General features: G+C 52.9%; 1 protein-coding gene and 1 pseudogene across 1 annotated transcript; one reads left to right on the forward strand and one right to left on the reverse strand.

Moving 5' to 3' along the window:
• The window catches only part of LOC143691891 (uncharacterized), a 48,242-nt pseudogene that overhangs the window by 2,615 nt on the left and 27,550 nt on the right, over window positions 1-18,077 (reverse strand).
• LOC129132370 (olfactory receptor 14J1-like) lies at window positions 9,851-10,783 on the forward strand. Its single transcript, XM_054651443.2, has one exon. The coding sequence runs from the start codon at window positions 9,851-9,853 to the stop codon at window positions 10,781-10,783; it is 933 nt and encodes a 310-aa protein (XP_054507418.2).

The following is an 18,077-nucleotide window of genomic DNA, read 5'->3' on the forward strand; positions in this document are numbered from 1 at the left end:
GTGGGGGAGGTTGGGAGGGGACACAGCAAGGACAGGAGATCCCAGCTGACCCCAGGGATACCCCAGACCATAGGACATCATGATCAGTGCATGAAGTGTGGGGAACAAGGAGGAAGGGGGGACATTTAGAGTGAGGGTTTTTGTCTTTCCAGGCAACACTTAGGCAGGATGGAGCCCTGTTTCACCAGTGGGCAGGGCCAGCACCAAAGATACAGACACCAACTTAACTTAAGGAACAGTGTAATTTAGATAGTGCAAATTTGCAAAAAATTACAGAAGTATTAGATTGGCAAAGCAAATAATCATTAGTGCATAATTCCAAAAGAGAAGATGTTGAAATGAGTATCACACAACTGTCCATTTCTGGCTGCAAGCTCTGGAGATTCTATCTCTGCCTTCAATCAGAGTTGCATTCCATAACAAGTCCTGGTACCAAATCCTGCTTTCCAAGGCTGGAACAGTGTCTCAGGTTTAGCTGGGTGTGTATTCAATTACCCTCTGTTAAAGCTGGGGCAATTATCATCTGTTAATTGAGCAGTTTACTTTATCTCTTCCACAAGGAATCCTCCTTCCAGGGAGATATCTTCTGTTAATGGGCCATTGAGTGTCACTGATAAAAATTCCATCATCCCATTGTGAGAAGCTCCGCCCAGAGGGAGGAGCCAAGCATTCCTACCTGAATATAATCTGAGGATGTGAACAGGAGTCTGCCTTCTCCCACAGGATTCCCAGAAGAGCAGCTGTCAGCTCCACGGGATCCCATTGGAAGACCAGGCCGATCGGCACCACAACTGGACCTTCAGAGGAAAACTGCACCCTTCTACAGGATCACTGCTCCAACAGAACCACACCTGTCACTGCAGGAGCACTGCAGCACCATTTAACAGGAGTGCTACCAACACACTGACCCACAGCGTGTCAGGCCATATTCTGACTCTGTAAGTAATTTTTTAGTACTGCTGCATTTCTATTTTTAATTTTTCCACTGAAGAACTGTTATTCCTATTCCCATAGATTTTGCTTGACAGCCTCTTATTTTGAAAATTATAATTCCAAGTGAAGGGATTAACATTTTCCAATTTAAGGGAGTCTCCTGCCTTCCTTAGCAGACACCTGTCTTTTCAAACTGACACAATGCCCCGGGACAGCCAGGCAGGTGAGGAGGAAGTCAGTGCCCCTTTCCCCCTCTCTCCTGCTCCGTCTCCCAGCCCAGCACAGCCCCCGGCTGCAGGACAACCCTGCTGCCAACCCCGTCCTGCCAGGGATGCTCTGGGGGGACCTCCTGCCCCTTCCCTCTGGCACGGAGGCAAATCCCATCCTCTCCTTGTCCTTCCTCCCCCAGGGAAGAAGCTGAGGATGGAGACCAGGGAGGACAAATCCCCACAGCAGAACCTCGTGGAAGAGGCCATTTTAAGTGGCTCCACGGTGCAGAATTCCAACGTAAAGGAAAAGCCCCAGAGATCCCACAGGAGGAGGGGCTGCAAACCCATCCCAGGGGGCTCTGAGGAGGAAAGACCCACCCTGAGCCAGGAAGGTGGACAGAGCTTCAGCCAGAGCTCAGAGCTTGTGACCCAGGAGCAGCTTCGCAATGGGGAGAAGCCCTACAAGTGCTTGGCGTGTGGGAAGAGCTTCAGGCAGAGCAGCACCCTGATCCACCACCAGATGATCCACACTGGGGAATGGGCCTACGAGTGTGGGGAGTGTGGGAAGGGCTTCAGCTGCAGCTCTGCCCTCATCATCCACCAACGCATCCACACTGGGGAGAGGCCCTACGAGTGTCCCCAGTGTCAGAAGAGGTTTCATAGAAGCTCCCATCTCCTCTACCACCAGCGAATTCACACGGATGAGAGGCCCTTCCTCTGCCCTGACTGCGGGAAGGGATTCAGGCAAACCTCTCACCTTTTCACCCACATGCGTATCCACACTGGGGAGAGGCCCTACGAGTGTCCCCAGTGTGGGAAGAGGTTCACCCAGAGGTCTCACTTGACCAGACACCAACGGAGCCACCAGTACGGGAAGCCCTGCAAATGCCCTGATTGCAGGAACAGCTTCATGCACCACTCCAGTTTCATCCCCCATGGGAGATCCCACATTGGGAAGAGTCCTGGTAATCCATGTTCCCTGTGATCCATGCTGGGAAGACACCTGTCCCTTTTCCTTCCCCTGCCAATGACATGATGTGGGATTGGAGAACATGAGGGTCTGGCCATGGCCCTGTCATTACATTCACTCCCACCTCAGGTCATTACAAGTGGCAGGAAAGGCACTTGCGCTCTCTCCATGAGGAGAAGGGTGACATTTCCAGACAGGGGAAAGACGTTGCTGGGAAGAGCCAGGCAGTTTTGTTGTAGTTTTCCTGTAAATAATTTTTCTTATCCCTTCTGTTACCAGTATTGTTTCTGTTCCTGGTTGTGCCTTATCTTGTTGCTGTTCCCAATAAATTGTTCTTATCCCAGCCCGGGATCTTTGCATTTTGTGCTTTCCATGGGAGGCGGGAGGGCAGTGAGGGCAGCGCGGTTTTAGCGGGAGCAGGAAATTGGGGAATCCCATTCCTAAACCCCAGCCCATGGAAACCGAGCATCCCAGCTGGTGCCAGCCCTGGTGGCCATGGCAGCAGCCTTGGGAGCGGGTCCCTGGCTGGGGCTGTGGGAACCTCTTCCCTCTGGTGCCCAGGGACAGGAGTGGAGGGAACGGCTGCAGCTGAGTCGGGGCAGGCTCAGGTTGGATGTCAGGAAAAGGTTTTTGCCCAGAGGCTGCTGGGGCCCTGGCCAGGCTCCCCAGGGAAGGGTCCCAGCTCCAGGGCTCTCTGAGCTCCAGCAGCATTTGGCCAGCGCTGCCAGGCCTAGGCTGGCATTTTTGGGGTGTCCTGTGCAGGGCCAGGAGTTGGACTGGAGGATCCTTATGGGTCCCTCCCAGCTCCGCCAATTCTGTGGCTCTGGGATCCCATGAGCCTGGGGATGGGACTGGAAATGGTTGCCATGGCAACGGGCTCTGGCTTCAGGCCTGAGCTGGTGTCCATGGCAACCACCCCTGGCATGGGGTCTCCATGGAGCTGCCAAGGGACTGAGCATAGCAACAGGGGGCTGGGGATGGTTGCCATGGAAACTGACCATAGCAACAGGGGCCTGGTGATGGTTACCATGGAAACTGACCACAGCAACAGGGGCCTGGTGATGGTTGCCTGCTAAGGATCAGATTTGTCACAGACCCTCACAGGGGCTCCATGGGGACTTTCCAAGAGTCTCCAGGCTGTTCCAGAGCTGGAATGTCACAGGCAGAGACAGGGGCTCCATGGAGACCTCCCAGGGCTTTCTGGGGATGGTAAAGAGCCCTGTGGTCAGAGGCAGTCACAGCCATTCCATGGTGACATCCCAGGGCACCTTGGGCTGCAAAGGCACCGATCTGTCACAGGCACTCATGGGGGCTCCACGGTGCCATCCCAGGAGTCCCCAGGCTGCCAAAGAGCCGGGATGTCCCAGACACTCACAGGGGTTCCCGTCATGGCCACAGTGGGAGCTTCAGGCAAAGTTTATTAGAGACGCTCCTGTTGGGTCATGAGGTGCAAAAAGGATCCCCAATAGCCCCCACAGACCCCCAAATGTCACTGTTGGATCAGTGTTCCGTGCTTTCTTTCCTATGGAAAAGAACCATCCTTCTCTTCCAGGTGTCCATGTCTGAAACTGGGATTCCACCTCTAAAATTCCGTATATCAAAGGGTTGCTCCCAGGCACAGCCTGCCAGTACCATCAAGTCTGGTGGGCCTTGGCCTCTGGTGGCCGCCCCTGCAACACTGGGGCTGGATTCTTCCCTTCCCATGGAGATCACTGGGACACTGTGGGGACCTCATGGAACCAAGGGGATCCTTGTGGCACCACTGGAGCCCATGGAACCAAGGGGCCATGGTGACACAGCGGGGCTTCATGGAACCCAGAGACCATTATGGCTCTGTGGGGCCTGATGGAACCATGGAGACCATGGGGACCCTTCAGGGCCTGGTGTCACCAAGGGGGCATTATGGCACCTCAGGGCCTCAGGGAAGCGAGGGACCATTGGGACACTGTGGGGCCTGATGGAACTGAGGGAACATGGAACAGGTCTGGCTGGCTTGGCCTCCCAGGGGCCACCTGACAGGTCTGGCTGATGTCAAGGGCTGCCTCTCATCAGCTCCTGAAGCACTGGGGCTCCATGCTCTCCTTTCTATGGGAAAGAACCATCTGGCTTTTCAGATGCTGTAAGAGACGGTCTGAAGTTTCTCTCATTTGCCTCACAACTGTCCCAAGGACAGAGACCGGGACCCTGAGGACCCTGACTGGAGCTCTGGCCTGGCTGCAGTGGATGCTCACCAAGGGTTTGTTTGCAGGTGTGTTTGCAGTGCTGCCATGGTCGCTGCTTCGAGCAGGGGGCTGGCAAAGGAGCAGCTCGCCCTATATTCTGGCACCTGCTTCATGACAATAGCCCATGAATTTCCCCACCTCTTGGCCAAATGAACTTTCTGGGGTAACTTTGGTGGTCCCCCATGGAAAATCCTTCATCTGCTTGACGGCCACCGTGATGGACAGAGATTGAAGCCCCCTCCCAAGGACTGAGACTGAGACCCCTATAACCCTAACACGGGGAGGGGTTGGCCTGATTGAAGTGAGATGTTTGCCCAGGTGTGGTCATTGGACCAAGAAAACAATTGCTCTCACTCACTGCTGAGATTGACTTATCCTGTTTTGGAACATGGACTGTCTGTACCCGTTTTCAAGAGACTTATTCTTCATTGTCTTTTACCTGTTCCCCCCTCAGCAGAGGACTATAATAGACCCCTGAGTTAACCAAGACTTTGAGATTCTCCCTGATGTGACAAGACAGATCTATTGGCTGGACCACATGAGGATTTAGTCTCTCTGTTTGGTAGCTATATTCCCCCCCCTCTCTTTCTCTCTATCCTTTATCTCCTTTCTAAATCCTTCTATTGCATTTGCTGTGGGCACTCAATAAAAGGTGCATTTATTTGATTAATACTGCAATCCCCTTCGTGTTGTTTTTTGCACTCTGAGATCAGTTAATGAACCACCACGACCCCCACTTGTATGAGCAGATTGTGACAGATGCCCATTGCCAAACTTGGTACTCTCCCTAAAAATTTCCTTAATGCAATGGTATCTCCCAGAAAAAAACCTGCCAGCTCTGGCTGGCCTTGGCCTCTGGTGGCCACCTCTCATCTGCCCCTGAAACACTGGCTCTGTTCCTTCATTCCTACGGAAAAGAACCGGTTTTCATGTCCAAGGGCCATAGACAAAAATTACCATTTGGCCTCCCAATTTCCTTATTTCCAAGGATTGCTCCCAGACAAAAGTAGCCAGGACAGAGAAGTCAGGCTGGCCCTGTCCTCTGGTGATTTTCTTAGACACTGAGCTGAATGTTTTCATTTGAAAACACCTTGGGTAGGGCCCAGAGATCTCCCAAGGAGGGGTTTTGAGGCCTCGGGCACATGAGCACTACATATGGACAAAGGAGCTCTGTGCTCTGTGCTGTTGTGGTGGTTTTGCATCACGGAAGTCATGTTCTAAGAGGAGCTGCTAGGAGTTTCCTCCGTGTCTGACAAAAAACCCAATCAGTAATTATCTTTGAGAATTAACAATCTGTTAAACCCCTAAGGAAACTGTACACGCCTCTGTGAAGACACATGTTAAAGATGGGAAAGCCTGGGAGGGTCTCTTTCCCTTCTGGCTGGCACAGAGGTAACAAGGCTGACCCGGCCCCATCTCAGCCAGGCCGGGCTGGGCGGCTCCTGCCGTGGGGCCGGGCCCCTTCCCAGGGACCCCGCCAGGCCCCATCGGCTGCCGGGCAGGGCAGGGGAGGCCGCGGGGCCGAGGCCGGGCCGGGCCATGGCTGCAGTTGGGAACATCTGGGCACTGCTGAGCCCTGCCCCGCCGCCAGCCCGGGCCCGGCCAGGATCCGCCGGGCCCCAGGAGCAGCCCCGGGCCGGGCCGGCTCGGCCAAGATTCTGCCACCCTTGGGGCTCAGCCGCAAGCCCCAGGCAGGGGCAGGAGAAGCCATCGGCCCCCGGCCGTGCTGCTGCTGCTGTGCTCTGGCCTGGCTGCTGAGATCCTGGCCCTGCCCCAGTGCGGCCCTGCCTGACACAGCCCCAGCGCAGCCGCTGCAGAAACCTCCATCGTAAAACAGCACCGAGCCCGACCGGGGTCACGGAACCATCTGCAGGCCCCGGGTGAGATATGAACTCTTTCAGTGCTTCCATCCTCCCTCCAGTGAGAGAAAAGGACAAAGTGCAGGCACACAGAGGAGCAACATGAAGACACTGTGGTCAGTGAAGTGGAAGTTGAGTCCCAGATGGGAGGGATGAGAAGATGCCTTGATCTTGGGGCTGAAATCCTCTTGTCAAGCTATGGGGAAGGATGTAATTAATATATCAGACTCTCTTTTTCCCTATAATCCATTGAAAATATGAGGAGATGACTTGTTCTGCAAAAACCTCCATGCTAAAGAAAGCAAATGTTGAAGTAGCTGTGATCCCATGAAAAGTTTAAACAGAGAAAGAGAGAAGAGTGGTGACATCCTGTGCCCTCATGGAGAGAAGAAGAAGATCTGTGTTGTCAGAGATGAAGATGATTTCAGAAATAGATGAAGAGAATCTTTGCTCTTCAACAGCTCATCTTTAAACTCATACCCCATAAGTTGACATTCCCCACAGCTGTGGGAAAAGGTGTGAAAAATGGAAGGGGCTTCACAATTGCAGATTTTCCAGGCAGCTGCTATTCATGGCAATTGAGAGCCACAAGTGAACTTTTTTCTTATGGAGAAGTCTCCATAGCATGAAAGAGAGACTCCTCTCCCTAAGTGAACTGAAGAAAGACTGTTCTAGATGGTGTAAACTGACTGAAAATTTCAGATTTTGTCTCCTTGCATTGTCAGTAAGAAAGAAAAGGTTGCAGGGAGAGGAGAAGTGTTCAGGTTCTTATTACTCTTTCTTCTATTTACTGGTAATAAACTTTTCTATATACCCTTTTAAAATTTTGAGCCTACTTTGCCCTTCTCCTAATCCTGTCTCACAGCAGGAAATGAGTAAATATATTCCAGGGAGTGCAATGGTAATTAGCCAACACTGAACCCACTGAACTAATAGATGAATTGGCTGAGAAATCTCAAATTAACAAACCAAAATCACTCCAGATACATTCCTGATAAACTGCATTAGAGCAGAGGGAAATCAAGGCAGAGCCATGGTTTGTCAGGACTTGCTGCATCCTGATGAGCCCTGTGGTGCATTTGGAGCTGAGCCCTTGAACCTCAGGGCCTGAGAGGAAATTGCACAAACCTTGCCAGGAGTCAAAGTCAGAAGAAAACCCCAAAGTGTCTCAAAGCATGAATGGGTCCAACTGAGGTCCATCCAAAACACAGGCTCCTCATGGACTCCTTAGAGGAGGGAATTGGAGGCCACGATTGACCAAAAACCTCTGAGAGTCTCAATGTGGAAAGGAAATTCCAAACTACCTTAAAAAATTTGAGAAGCTCAAAGCATTACTGAGCAGCGCTGAGTGTCATCACAAAGCTCTCCAGGGACTCATTAAAGCAGATAATTGGGGCCATGATTGCACAAACCTCTCACAGAGTCTGGATCCAAAGGGAAACACCAAGTACCTTAAAATAACTGAAGTACCTTGAAGCATTAATGAGCCCCACTGAGTGTTGTTACTAGCAAAGCCTCTCCAGGGACTGATTACAGCAGATAATTGGAGGCCATGATTGCACAAACCTCTCAGAGACTCCAAGGCCAAAGCCAAAGCCAAAGTCCTTTGAAAAACCTGCAGTCCCTGCAGGGAGCATGAAGGAGCCCCCAGGGCCATTGCTGAGCAAGGCTCCCCAGGGACTCCTTGCAGCAGACCCTTGAGGCCACTGGGATGTGGGCTAGGGGGGGATGCTGAGGGCAGCACAAGGGGCTGACAGTGCCCAGCCTGGCTGGGGCTGTGCCAGGAGGCCCCAGGGCCTCAGCACAAGGTGTCTCCTCCCAGCCCTTGCTGGCACAGACCCTGCTGTGCCCCAGGGCACCAAGACTTGGCTTCTCTTTGTCCCCACCTGTCATCACTGCCTGCAGTTCTCTGCTCTGCCTGGAGCCTGGGGACACTTGCTCAGTCGTGTCCCTCACTGGGACCCATTAAAAGTCCAAGAAACTTTGGAGTTGGATTCTGCCTTGGAGTTCTGGAGAGGTTTCTTCAGCTCCCTCTCAGGGACTGATGTTCAGGGCCTGAGCACAAAGCCCCAGAGGCTGATTAAAGTCCTTGTGCTGTGTCTGTGCTGCTGAGCTGGGCTGGGCTCCTGGCCCAGAGGCAGCTCCTGGTCACCAAGAAGAGCTTCAAAAGCACATTTCTCTTGATGAGCAGCTCTTGTGCCAGCCCAGCAGGGCTGGGGCACTGCCTGCAGCCAGCCCGGGCACAGCACAGAGGCACAGAGAGCTTCAATCAGTCAGGGCTGGGAAGGGGCTGAGAAGTGCCTGGGGCACAATCACTGCCAGCCCTTGGCACAGGAACCTCTGGCTGCAGGACAATGCAGCTGCAGCTCCTGGAGCCATCTCCTGCAGCTGGAACATGCCAATGCCTGCAGAGCCTGTGAGTACATTCTCTGCTTGTCTCTTGTGCAGAGCAGCCAGGGGTGCCCAGGGCTGTCCTGCAGAGCAGGGTCCTGCAGCCCAGGGCGCTGTGCTGGGGCAGGGACTCTGCTGCCTGCCAGGGACAGCTCTCAGCCAGCCCTGGCAGCTGCTGCCAGCACTGGGGGACAAGATCTGGCTGGCAGGAGACAGCTGGTGAGGCTTGGAAGTGTTCTCCTTGTGTGGGGAGGATGCTGCATTGTTCAGGGCTGCTCCCAGGATGGCATTAAACTGCAGAACATTTCCAAGTAAGTTATACAGGGACCACAGCGATGCAGGGACTGGATGAAAGGGGAAATCATGATTTTTAAATCTATTTTTCTGGGTTGTCTTGATAGGAAATTGCACATAGATATTTATCTCTCAGTTCAGGTTTTAAAAAAAAAACAATCATCTCAGATGTTTATAAACCAGGCAGTTACAGAAATCAGCACAGAGCCCTTTAGAGGCAGCATCAGTGCTGCTTTTCCAGCCTCCTCAGGGTTGCTCTGGTTAGCGTTCAAAAACACATAATCACAGAAGCGATTATATGTGGTGCTTTTTATTCAAGAGCTCTGGGAATCAGGGCAGTTTCCACCCAAATCTGATTCCGACCATACATTCGAGGTGAACATGTTTTATACTCTATCATTACTTAACTTTTGTGTTAATTATTAAACTTATATTCATCTATTGTATACACAGATTTCAGCTAAACATAGCTCCCTTTAAATTTCCAACATAGTTTCCCATAATTCTTCCTTTGGTTATATAAAAATTATATTTAATTACTAAACAATCATCACATCTAACAATTATATCTTTTATCATACTGCTTACGCAGGTGCAGTGATCTGAGAAAACACAAAGCCTAATATTTTCAAAGACTATTTTTAACATTTTCCAGGGCTCCACTATCACTCTGAAGTTGCCATCAGAGCCTGCAGAGCCAGAGCTGCCCCTGGGCAGTGCCTGAGCTGGGAGGGCTCTGCAGGGCAGAGCTGAGCCCCCAGGGCTGGGCTGGGCTCTGGCAGCACTGGCAGGGCCCAGCCCTGGGCACAGGGAAGCAGCTGCTGGCAGGGACAGCTCCAGGCAGCAGAGCCCTGGGCAGGCAGTGGGGGGAAAGTGCCCCCAGCCTGTGCTGGGATATTTCAAGTCCTCTCCACACCCAACTATTCCATGATTACTTTTCTTACAGATCCCCATGCCAAGACACCATAGGAAATGTCCAACAGCAGCTGCATCAGGCACTTCCTGCTGCTGGCATTGGCAGACACGCGGCAGCTGCAGCTCCTGCACTTCTGCCTCTTGCTGGGCATCTCCCTGGCTGCCCTCCTGGGCAACGGCCTCAGCATCAGCGCCGTAGCCTGCGGCCACCACCTGCACACGCCCATGTTCTTCTTCCTGCTCAACCTGGCCCTCGCTGACCTGGGCTCCATCTGCACCACTGTCCCCAAAGCCATGCACAATTCCCTCTGGGACACCAGCAACATCTCCTACACTGGATGTGCTGCACAGCTCTTTTTCTTTCTGTTCTTCATCTCAGCAGAGTTTTTCCTCCTGACCATCATGTGCTACGACCGCTACGTGTCCATCTGCAAACCCCTGCACTATGGGACCCTCCTGGGCAGCAGAGCTTGTGCCCACATGGCAGCAGCTGCCTGGGCCAGTGCCTTTCTCTATTCACTGCTGCACACAGCCAATACATTTTCTCTGCCCCTGTGCCATGGCAATGCCCTGGGCCAGTTCTTCTGTGAAATCCCACAGATCCTCAAGCTTTCCTGCTCACATTCCTACCTCAGGGAACATGGGCTAGTTGCAGTTAGTGCCTGCTTGCTATTTGGCTGTTTTGTGTTCATGGTTTTCTCCTATGTGCAGATCTTCAGAGTCGTGCTGAGGATCCCCTCTGAGCAGGGACGGCACAAAGCCTTTTCCACCTGCCTCCCTCACCTGGTCGTTGTCTCCCTGTTCCTCAGCAGTGCCATATTTGCTCACCTGAAACCGCCATCCATCTCATCCCCATCCCTGGATCTGGCAGTGTCAGTTCTGTACTCTGTGGTGCCTCCAGCCCTGAACCCTCTCATCTACAGCCTGAGGAACCAGGAGCTCAAGGCTGCAGTGAGGAGACTGATGACTGGATGCTTTCAGGAACATTAAACTGCTGAAAAATTTCTGCAAATCACTTGTTGGTGATACTTCTTGTTGGTTTCATTTTGGAGATTTCTTTCCTTTGTTTTAGTTTTTTTCATATTGTCCACAAAGAAATGTCATTCTAGGTGCCATTTCTCATTTTGTTTCTCTCCACCTTCCCTGTGGCCACAGACTGTGTCTATGAGGGGCTGTCCTCTTTCTGTATTTAAAGGAAGTAAAGAATCTCCCAGCAAAGTTTTCTGCAGTGATCCCCTTGTGTTCCCTTCTCTGGAGCTGCAGCAGCAATGTCTGTGTGCAGAGCTGGGGGCAGATCAGTGCTGGCACAGCAGCTCTGCTCCTGCTGGCCACACCATTCCTGATCCAGGCCAGGAGCCATTGGCCCTCTTGGCCACCTGGGCACACTGCTGCCTCATGTCCAGCCTGCTGTCCATCAGTCCCTGCAGGTCCCTTTCTGCCTGGCTGCTCTCCAGCCACTCTGTCCCCAGCCTGTAGTGCTGCAGGGGTTGTTGTGGCCAAAGTGCAGGGCCCGGCACTGGGACTTGTTAAACCTCACCTTGTTGGATTTGGGCCTTGGATCCAGCCTGTCCAGGTCACTGTGCAGAGCCCTCTGTTGCTCCTACAGGTCAACACTCATACCCCGTGTGGTGTCATATGCAAAGATGTCCTTGGTTCCACGGGGTCCCTCAGTGTCACAATGGCCACTTGGTTACACCAGGCCCTGCACTGTCACACTGGTCTCCTTGGCTCCATGGGGCCTCAAAATGTGACAATGGTCCCCTTGTTTCCATGGGCCCCAGGGTGTCACAAAGGCCCCATGGTCACATGAGGTCCCACACTGTCACCATGGTCTCTGTGGTTCCACAAGTCCCCTCAGTGTCACAATGGACTCCTTGTCCACGAGGCCACGCAGTGTCACAGCATTATTCCAGATTCCTCGAGGCCCCATCGTGTCACAGTGGCCCCTTGGTTACACAGGATCCTGCAGTGTCACAATGTCCCCTTGGTTCCATGAGGCCCCGCAGTGTCAGAACGGCCCCTTGGTTCCACTGGGCCCTGCAGTCTCCCAATGGTCTCCTTGGTTTTGCAGTGTCAAAATGGTGAAACCCCTTGGTTACACGAGGCCCTGCAGTGTCACAATGGCCTCTGTGGTTCCACGAGGGCCCAGAGTGTCATGGGGCACTCCCTGGGTGCATTTTGCCCCAGAGCACCACCATGGACCCCTGGTTCTGTGGGGCTGCACAGTGTCACCATGGTCCTCTTAGTTCCACAAGGCCCTGCAGTGTCACAATGGCCTCAGAGTGTCCCAAGCATCAGAGAATGACAGAATCAAATAGGCTGGAAAAGACCTTTGGGATCATCAAGTCCAACCAATGCCCTAATACTGCCTTGTCACCCAGACCATGCCACTAAGTGCCACTGGAGAGGGACAGTGACTCTGCCACCTCCCCCCTGGCCAGCCCATTCCAGTTCCCACTCACCCTTTCTGTGAAGAACTCCTTCCTATTGTCCAGCCTGAGCCTCCCCTGGTGCAGCTTAAGGCTGGGTCTTCTTGTCCTGCCCTGCAGCAGATCCACACTCACACCCAGCTTGGTGCCATCTGCAATTTGTGAATGCTGGACTCAATCCCCTCACCCAGATCATCAGTGAAGATATTAAACACGACTGGGCCCAGCACAGATCCCTGGGGACAGCACCAGTGCCTGGACACCAGCTGGGTGCAGCACCATCCCCACCACTCTCTGGGCCCAGCCTCCAGCCAGCTCTTAAATCTCCCAGCCAGGAGGGAACCTGCCCAAGCCGTGGGCTGCAGCTTTTCCAGGGAATGCTGTCAGAGACAGAGTCAAAGGTTCTGCTGGAGTCCAGGCACACAACATCCACAGCCTTTCCCACATCCACAGGTGGGTCACCTGGGCATAAAAGGAGACCAGGTTGGTCAGGCAGGACCTGCCACCCCTAAATCCACGCTGGCTGGCTCTGATCCCTGGGCCATCCTGTGGGTGCCCTGTGATGGCACTCAAGGTGATCTGTTCCATAACCTTGCCGGGCACCCAGGTCAGGCTGACAGGCCTGGAGTTCCCCAGCTCCTCCTTCCAGCCCTTCCTGGGGATGGGCTCACACTGGCACCTCCAGTGCTCTGGGCCCTCCCTGCTGAGCCAGGACTGATGGTAAATGATGGAAAGCAGCTTGGGGAGCTCATCCACAGCTCCCTCATCCCCCTGGGATGGATCCCATCTGATCCCATACACCTGTGAGCATCTGAGTGGCTCAACAGGTCAGCAGCTGCTTCCTCCTGGATTCCAGGGGACTGTTCTGCTCCCTGTGCCCATCTACCAGCTCAGGAGAACACTTGTCCTGAGAACAGCCTGTCCTAATATTGAAAATTGAGACAAACAAGGTGTTAAGTAGCTCAGCCCTTTCCTTATCTTTAGTTACTCTATTCTCTACTGCATCCAATAAATAGTAGAGGTTCTTCTTCTCCCTACTTTGGCAACAATTTTTTTTTAATAAAAACCTTTTTTTTTACAGAAGACGCCAGGTTAAGTTCTAATTGAGCTTTCACATCTCAACTTTTCTTTCTGAATAACCCATTAAAATCATTAAATGCTTCCTGAGTTGCCAGTCCTTTTATCCCCTGAGTTCCCACTAAAGCTCCATGGGCAGCCAGGCCAGTCATTGTCCTTACCAGCTCATCTTTTGTCACACTGGGACAGGCTGCTCCTTCTCCCTTAAATTACCTTCTTGAAATGTGTGTCCTTCCTGGACCCCTTTCTTTTTAAGGGGTGTTTCCCTTAAAAAATCAGTACCCAATTTGGCACTCCCCAGATCTGCATCCTAAACAGGCCAAAGTCTGCCCTTCCTAATTCCAGTGTAGAAGTTTTGTTGCTGCCCCTCCTTCTTTCACAGAACATGGAAAACTTGATTATTTCATGGTCACTGTGCCCCAGGCAGCCTCTGAGCCCCACATCTGCCCCCAGCCCTTCTCTGTTTGTGAACAGCAGCAGACAGAGCTTTCCTTGGCAGTGGGAGTGTTACCAAAGATTCAGTGAAACAGAAAACTCCTTAACCCCAGTGTAGCATTAAGAAGCAGCATTCTTTATTCAGCTGGATGCACGGGGGAGAGCTCCTCCCAAAGCCCTGCATGCTGAGTACAGGAAAGTTTCTGTTTATATTCTGTATTTTGCTCACATATTCATTGATTGTCCTGGACTAAACATACATATGATAATCATTTCCCCAAAATCATTAACATATTGCCCCTCCCTTGTACCCATGTTTTCTTCTGTCCTGGGGGTCTCTCTGGTGGTCCCTGGTGGTCGTGGACCCCAATGTTCCAGTGGGCCTGGCTGAGCTGGCAGGACCCTGAGGCTGCTGAACTTCCAGTTCCCCTTCTCACACAATGGGCCTTGTGTGGTTTCCATAGGCCTGGTTTCCATAGGCTCCAGGTGTCAGCTCAGCTCTGTGACATCACAGAGCCAGTTGTGACATCACAGGGCAGAGGTCTAACATCCCAGAGAAGACTAAGACATCACAGAATTGGCTGTGACATCAGAGACCGCCTGTGTTACATTAGAGAAGGGGCTGTGAGCTCACAGAGCAGGCTGTGACATCCCAGAGGGGCTGTGTGACATCCCAGCAGGGCTGTGTCAGGTCACTGGGTTGGTCACTCTGCCCCAGCTCCCCCTCACAGTTTCTCCCAACAAGTCCAATGCTGTCCATGCCCAGCAGGGTCCCTGTCCCCCGGGATCCCCCCGGCCCACCTGTAGCCACAGCCTCCACCAAAGGATGTTCCACAGGATCCACCCCAGAGCCTGACATGGGGACAAGGGGCCAGGGCTGTGTGACCAGGACATCAAGGACGGGGATTATCCAGGTCACTGTGGCCTGGGTTGGGTTGCCCAGGGCAGGAAAGATGTCTGGCAGCTGCAGCAGGGTCTGGGAAGGGCCTCCAAGGTGGGGCTGGAGCCCCTGGGCTGTGAGCAGAGGCTGAGGGAGCTGGGCTTGTCCAGCCCAGAGCAGGAGAGGCTGAGGGGCTCCTCATCCCAGCCTGGCAGTGCCAGCGAGGAGGGGATGGAGAACACAGAGCCAGGCTCTTCACCGGGGGCCTGGTGGGAGACAAAAGCCAATGGGTGGAAGGGGAAAGAGGGGAGATCAGCCAGGACAGGAGGTGGTGAAATGAGTCAGGCTGGTTTCAGCATTTCCTCAGCACCAGAGCAGCCTGGCCTCCCTTCTCCAGCCACCACTGACAGCTTTGCAAATCAGGAATTGTTGGAGATGTTTTGCCCCCACTCCAGGATGAGCATCCTGATACAAGAACTTAATTGTTTTTATATCTGTCACAGAACAATGGTTGTCAAAAATTAATTTTAGTATGAAAATCACTTGTGGGTGATGGACTCATCAGGCATTGCTGGGAAGTTGCACATAGCTCAGGGAAGAGTATGATTGTTACTAAATTGTGTCCTGTTCCACTATGGTCTGTTGGCCATGAAGAGAAACTTTCTGTGCCTCTGAGTCTCACCAGTTCCTGACCCTCAAAGGACACAAACCTGATGAGTTGTGGTTCCCACTCCAGTGGTGGCATTTGCACCTCCCTCCATAGCCAGAGCAGAGCTCCCTTGTCCCAGAGAGTCCCTGGCACTGGAAGGATGAAGGAACCAGGATAGGCTGTGGGGATCAGGGGCAGGGCAGAGCCACGGGGAAGAATGACTTTTGCACTTGATGGAGCTGTGCCTTCCCTTGGATTTGTTGGCTGACAAGAAATGAACATCCCTCTGTGTCTCAGGCAGCTCCTTCTGCAAGGAAAGCAGGTGGGAGTTGGAGCCAAGGAGCTGAAAGCTGCAGGTGCAGCCTGGGCTGGAGGGAGCTCAGATTTGCACAAGGCTGCTCTGAGTGCCAGGGCTTGGATGGGGGAAATGGTGGGGTGGGGGTAGGGAACGAGTCTGATTGATTGTCAGCCATGAAGGGTCTTGATTTTCATATCCATTCAAACGGCACGAGGAGGTACTTGGATTCAATGTCCATTGGAGATTGGACACTGTTGTAGTGCGTTCTTATATTTTGTAATACCTTGAAGTAGTTGGTTTTGTATTCCCATGTTTTTCCCAAATGGCTTATCCCAGACTGTACCCCTCCCCCTCCTTTTCCCTCTACTTGTGTTATCCCTTTCCCGGGATAAGATCTCCAAAACCCCCACCCTGGCTCTCTGCCAGTCACCTCGACATCCCAGCCCCCTACCTAGAAGTTTCGGTCCAAGTTGTCGAGTGATTAGCCAGGGGCCAAGGGTCAACCCCCCAAGTCCTGCCCCATACGCTGTTTTGTATATCTGTCCCCCCAGCACCCATCCCCCAGGGATACCTATTGGTCAGTAGGATTTTATCTATGTTAGTTTCCTCCCCCCTTTAAATGTAAGCTCCAGACTTCCCCCAGGGCTCTCGGCAGGAACCCCCTGAGGTATAGGAGCTCGCTCGGGACTCCTTAATAAAACCTTGGAATACCCCCTGCTGGGAGTCGGCCCCTTTCCTCTTCCACCGACGTCTTGGTCGTCTCTGCTGCAACGAAGGCAACCAGCCTGAGTGCCCTCAGCACCCTCGGGGCACAGAGAGTGTCTCCCTGCAGTCGGCCGTGGTGGGGCTGCACCCCCCACTCTCTGCCGACCCGGGTAAGGCCCAGGGACAGTGAGAGGCTTGCAGAGGGACTGGGACAGCTTGGCGCCCAGCCGTGGGGCTCTGGAACCATTCCAGGAGCCCACGGAAAGGGGCTCGGACATTCTTTCAGTCTGTTCGATAAGCCTTCGGCCGGCAAGCTACCTCAGGAAAGAAAAAACTCCGTTTTAGTGAGTAGCTCTCCTGTGGACGAAGCTGGGAGCTTCTTATGTACCCTAAGAAGTCAGCTTTAGGTGGAAATCAACAACCCAGGCTTTTTCGTTCCCCTCTCCTGCAGTTGGATTGGTAAGTTTTACCCTTCTCTTGTTTTTCCCCTCTTTGGGAGGGGGTGTTTCCCTGCCCTTTGTTCTCAGCCCCGCCGCGGAGGGCTGAAGTTTTTTTTTCTCTCTATTGTGGGCAGGCTGCCAGCTGTAGGCTTTTTTCTCCTCCCCCCCCCACCTGGGTTGCTGAAATTTGAGATACAAATTTAAAATCAGAGCCAAAATGGGTGCTAGGCTTTCTGTATCTCACAAGGGTGTCTATTATCATCTCTTAAACATTCTTAAGAGTGAAAAAATCCGATTTTCAAAAACAGATGTTAAACAGTTCGTCAGATGGCTTTTCCTTCACTTCCCCGACGTGTCCACTGAAAATCTCAGTGATTTGGCTTTTTGGGACAAAATTGGTAGTGAATTATTGAAGGCAGGGAAAGCAGGAGACATATCTCCGTCAAAATTTGCTTTCTTAGCCCTGCAGATAAGAAATGTTGTAAAATTTAATTTAAAGATGCAAGAACAGCCATCCGGCAACAGTTTCAATATCTCTGTTTCCCAAAAACCCGATCTACCCCCCTCCGAGTTCGGTTCTCCTTCCCCCACCCCCCTTCCCCCACTCCCAGCCCCTGCACAAATCTCTGCCTCCCCCCCGAGGTTCCCTGTCTCCAACCCGGACACTTCTACCCTGAATTCCCGAAATCCCACCCTTCCCCCTGCTTCCCCAAGTTATAATACCGTGTCTCACAACCTTTGTGCCCGCCTTGGTACCCCTGAGACGCGCCCGGTAACTTCTCAGGACCATAATGGCGGACACCACGTGGCAATGGTGGTTTCCTCGCCTTCCCAGAATTCCTTTCGCTCTCCCAACAACCCATTCTGCTCGGAGCACCCCGCCCCCGAAACCCGCCCTCCCGCCCTTCCCCCGTCTCCTCCCCCGGCCCCTCCCACCCTTCTCCCGGCCCCTCCTCCTCCGGCCCCTCCCCCGGCCCCGGCCGCCCCTCCTGCTCTGGCCCTGGCAGCCCCCGCCCCCTCAGAGCTCTGCCCGCCCGCCGCGGGCTCCCTCCGCCCCCCCCACGGCTCGCCCTCCGGCCCTCAGACCAGTGTAACAAGAGACGCTGTTGCTGGGAGACAAAACCCGGAAACAGCACAGCTCCTTTCTGCTGCCCCTGTCTCATATATCCCTGATTTAAACGGGGCATTCCAGCCAAATTATAGCCCCCTTTCTGTTGATTCTGTTAAAGAACTAGCCAAAGCCCAAAAAGATTTTGGGAGATCAAGTGAATATTTTAGAGGGCTCCTTAAAGCTACATTATTCGCTCACATTCTAACCCCTGCTGATATAAAACACCTTTTTTCCTGCCTGTTATCCTCTTCTGAATATCT

Source organism: Agelaius phoeniceus, unplaced genomic scaffold, assembly GCF_051311805.1.
Source record: "Agelaius phoeniceus isolate bAgePho1 unplaced genomic scaffold, bAgePho1.hap1 Scaffold_113, whole genome shotgun sequence".
Lineage (NCBI taxonomy): Eukaryota > Metazoa > Chordata > Aves > Passeriformes > Icteridae > Agelaius > Agelaius phoeniceus.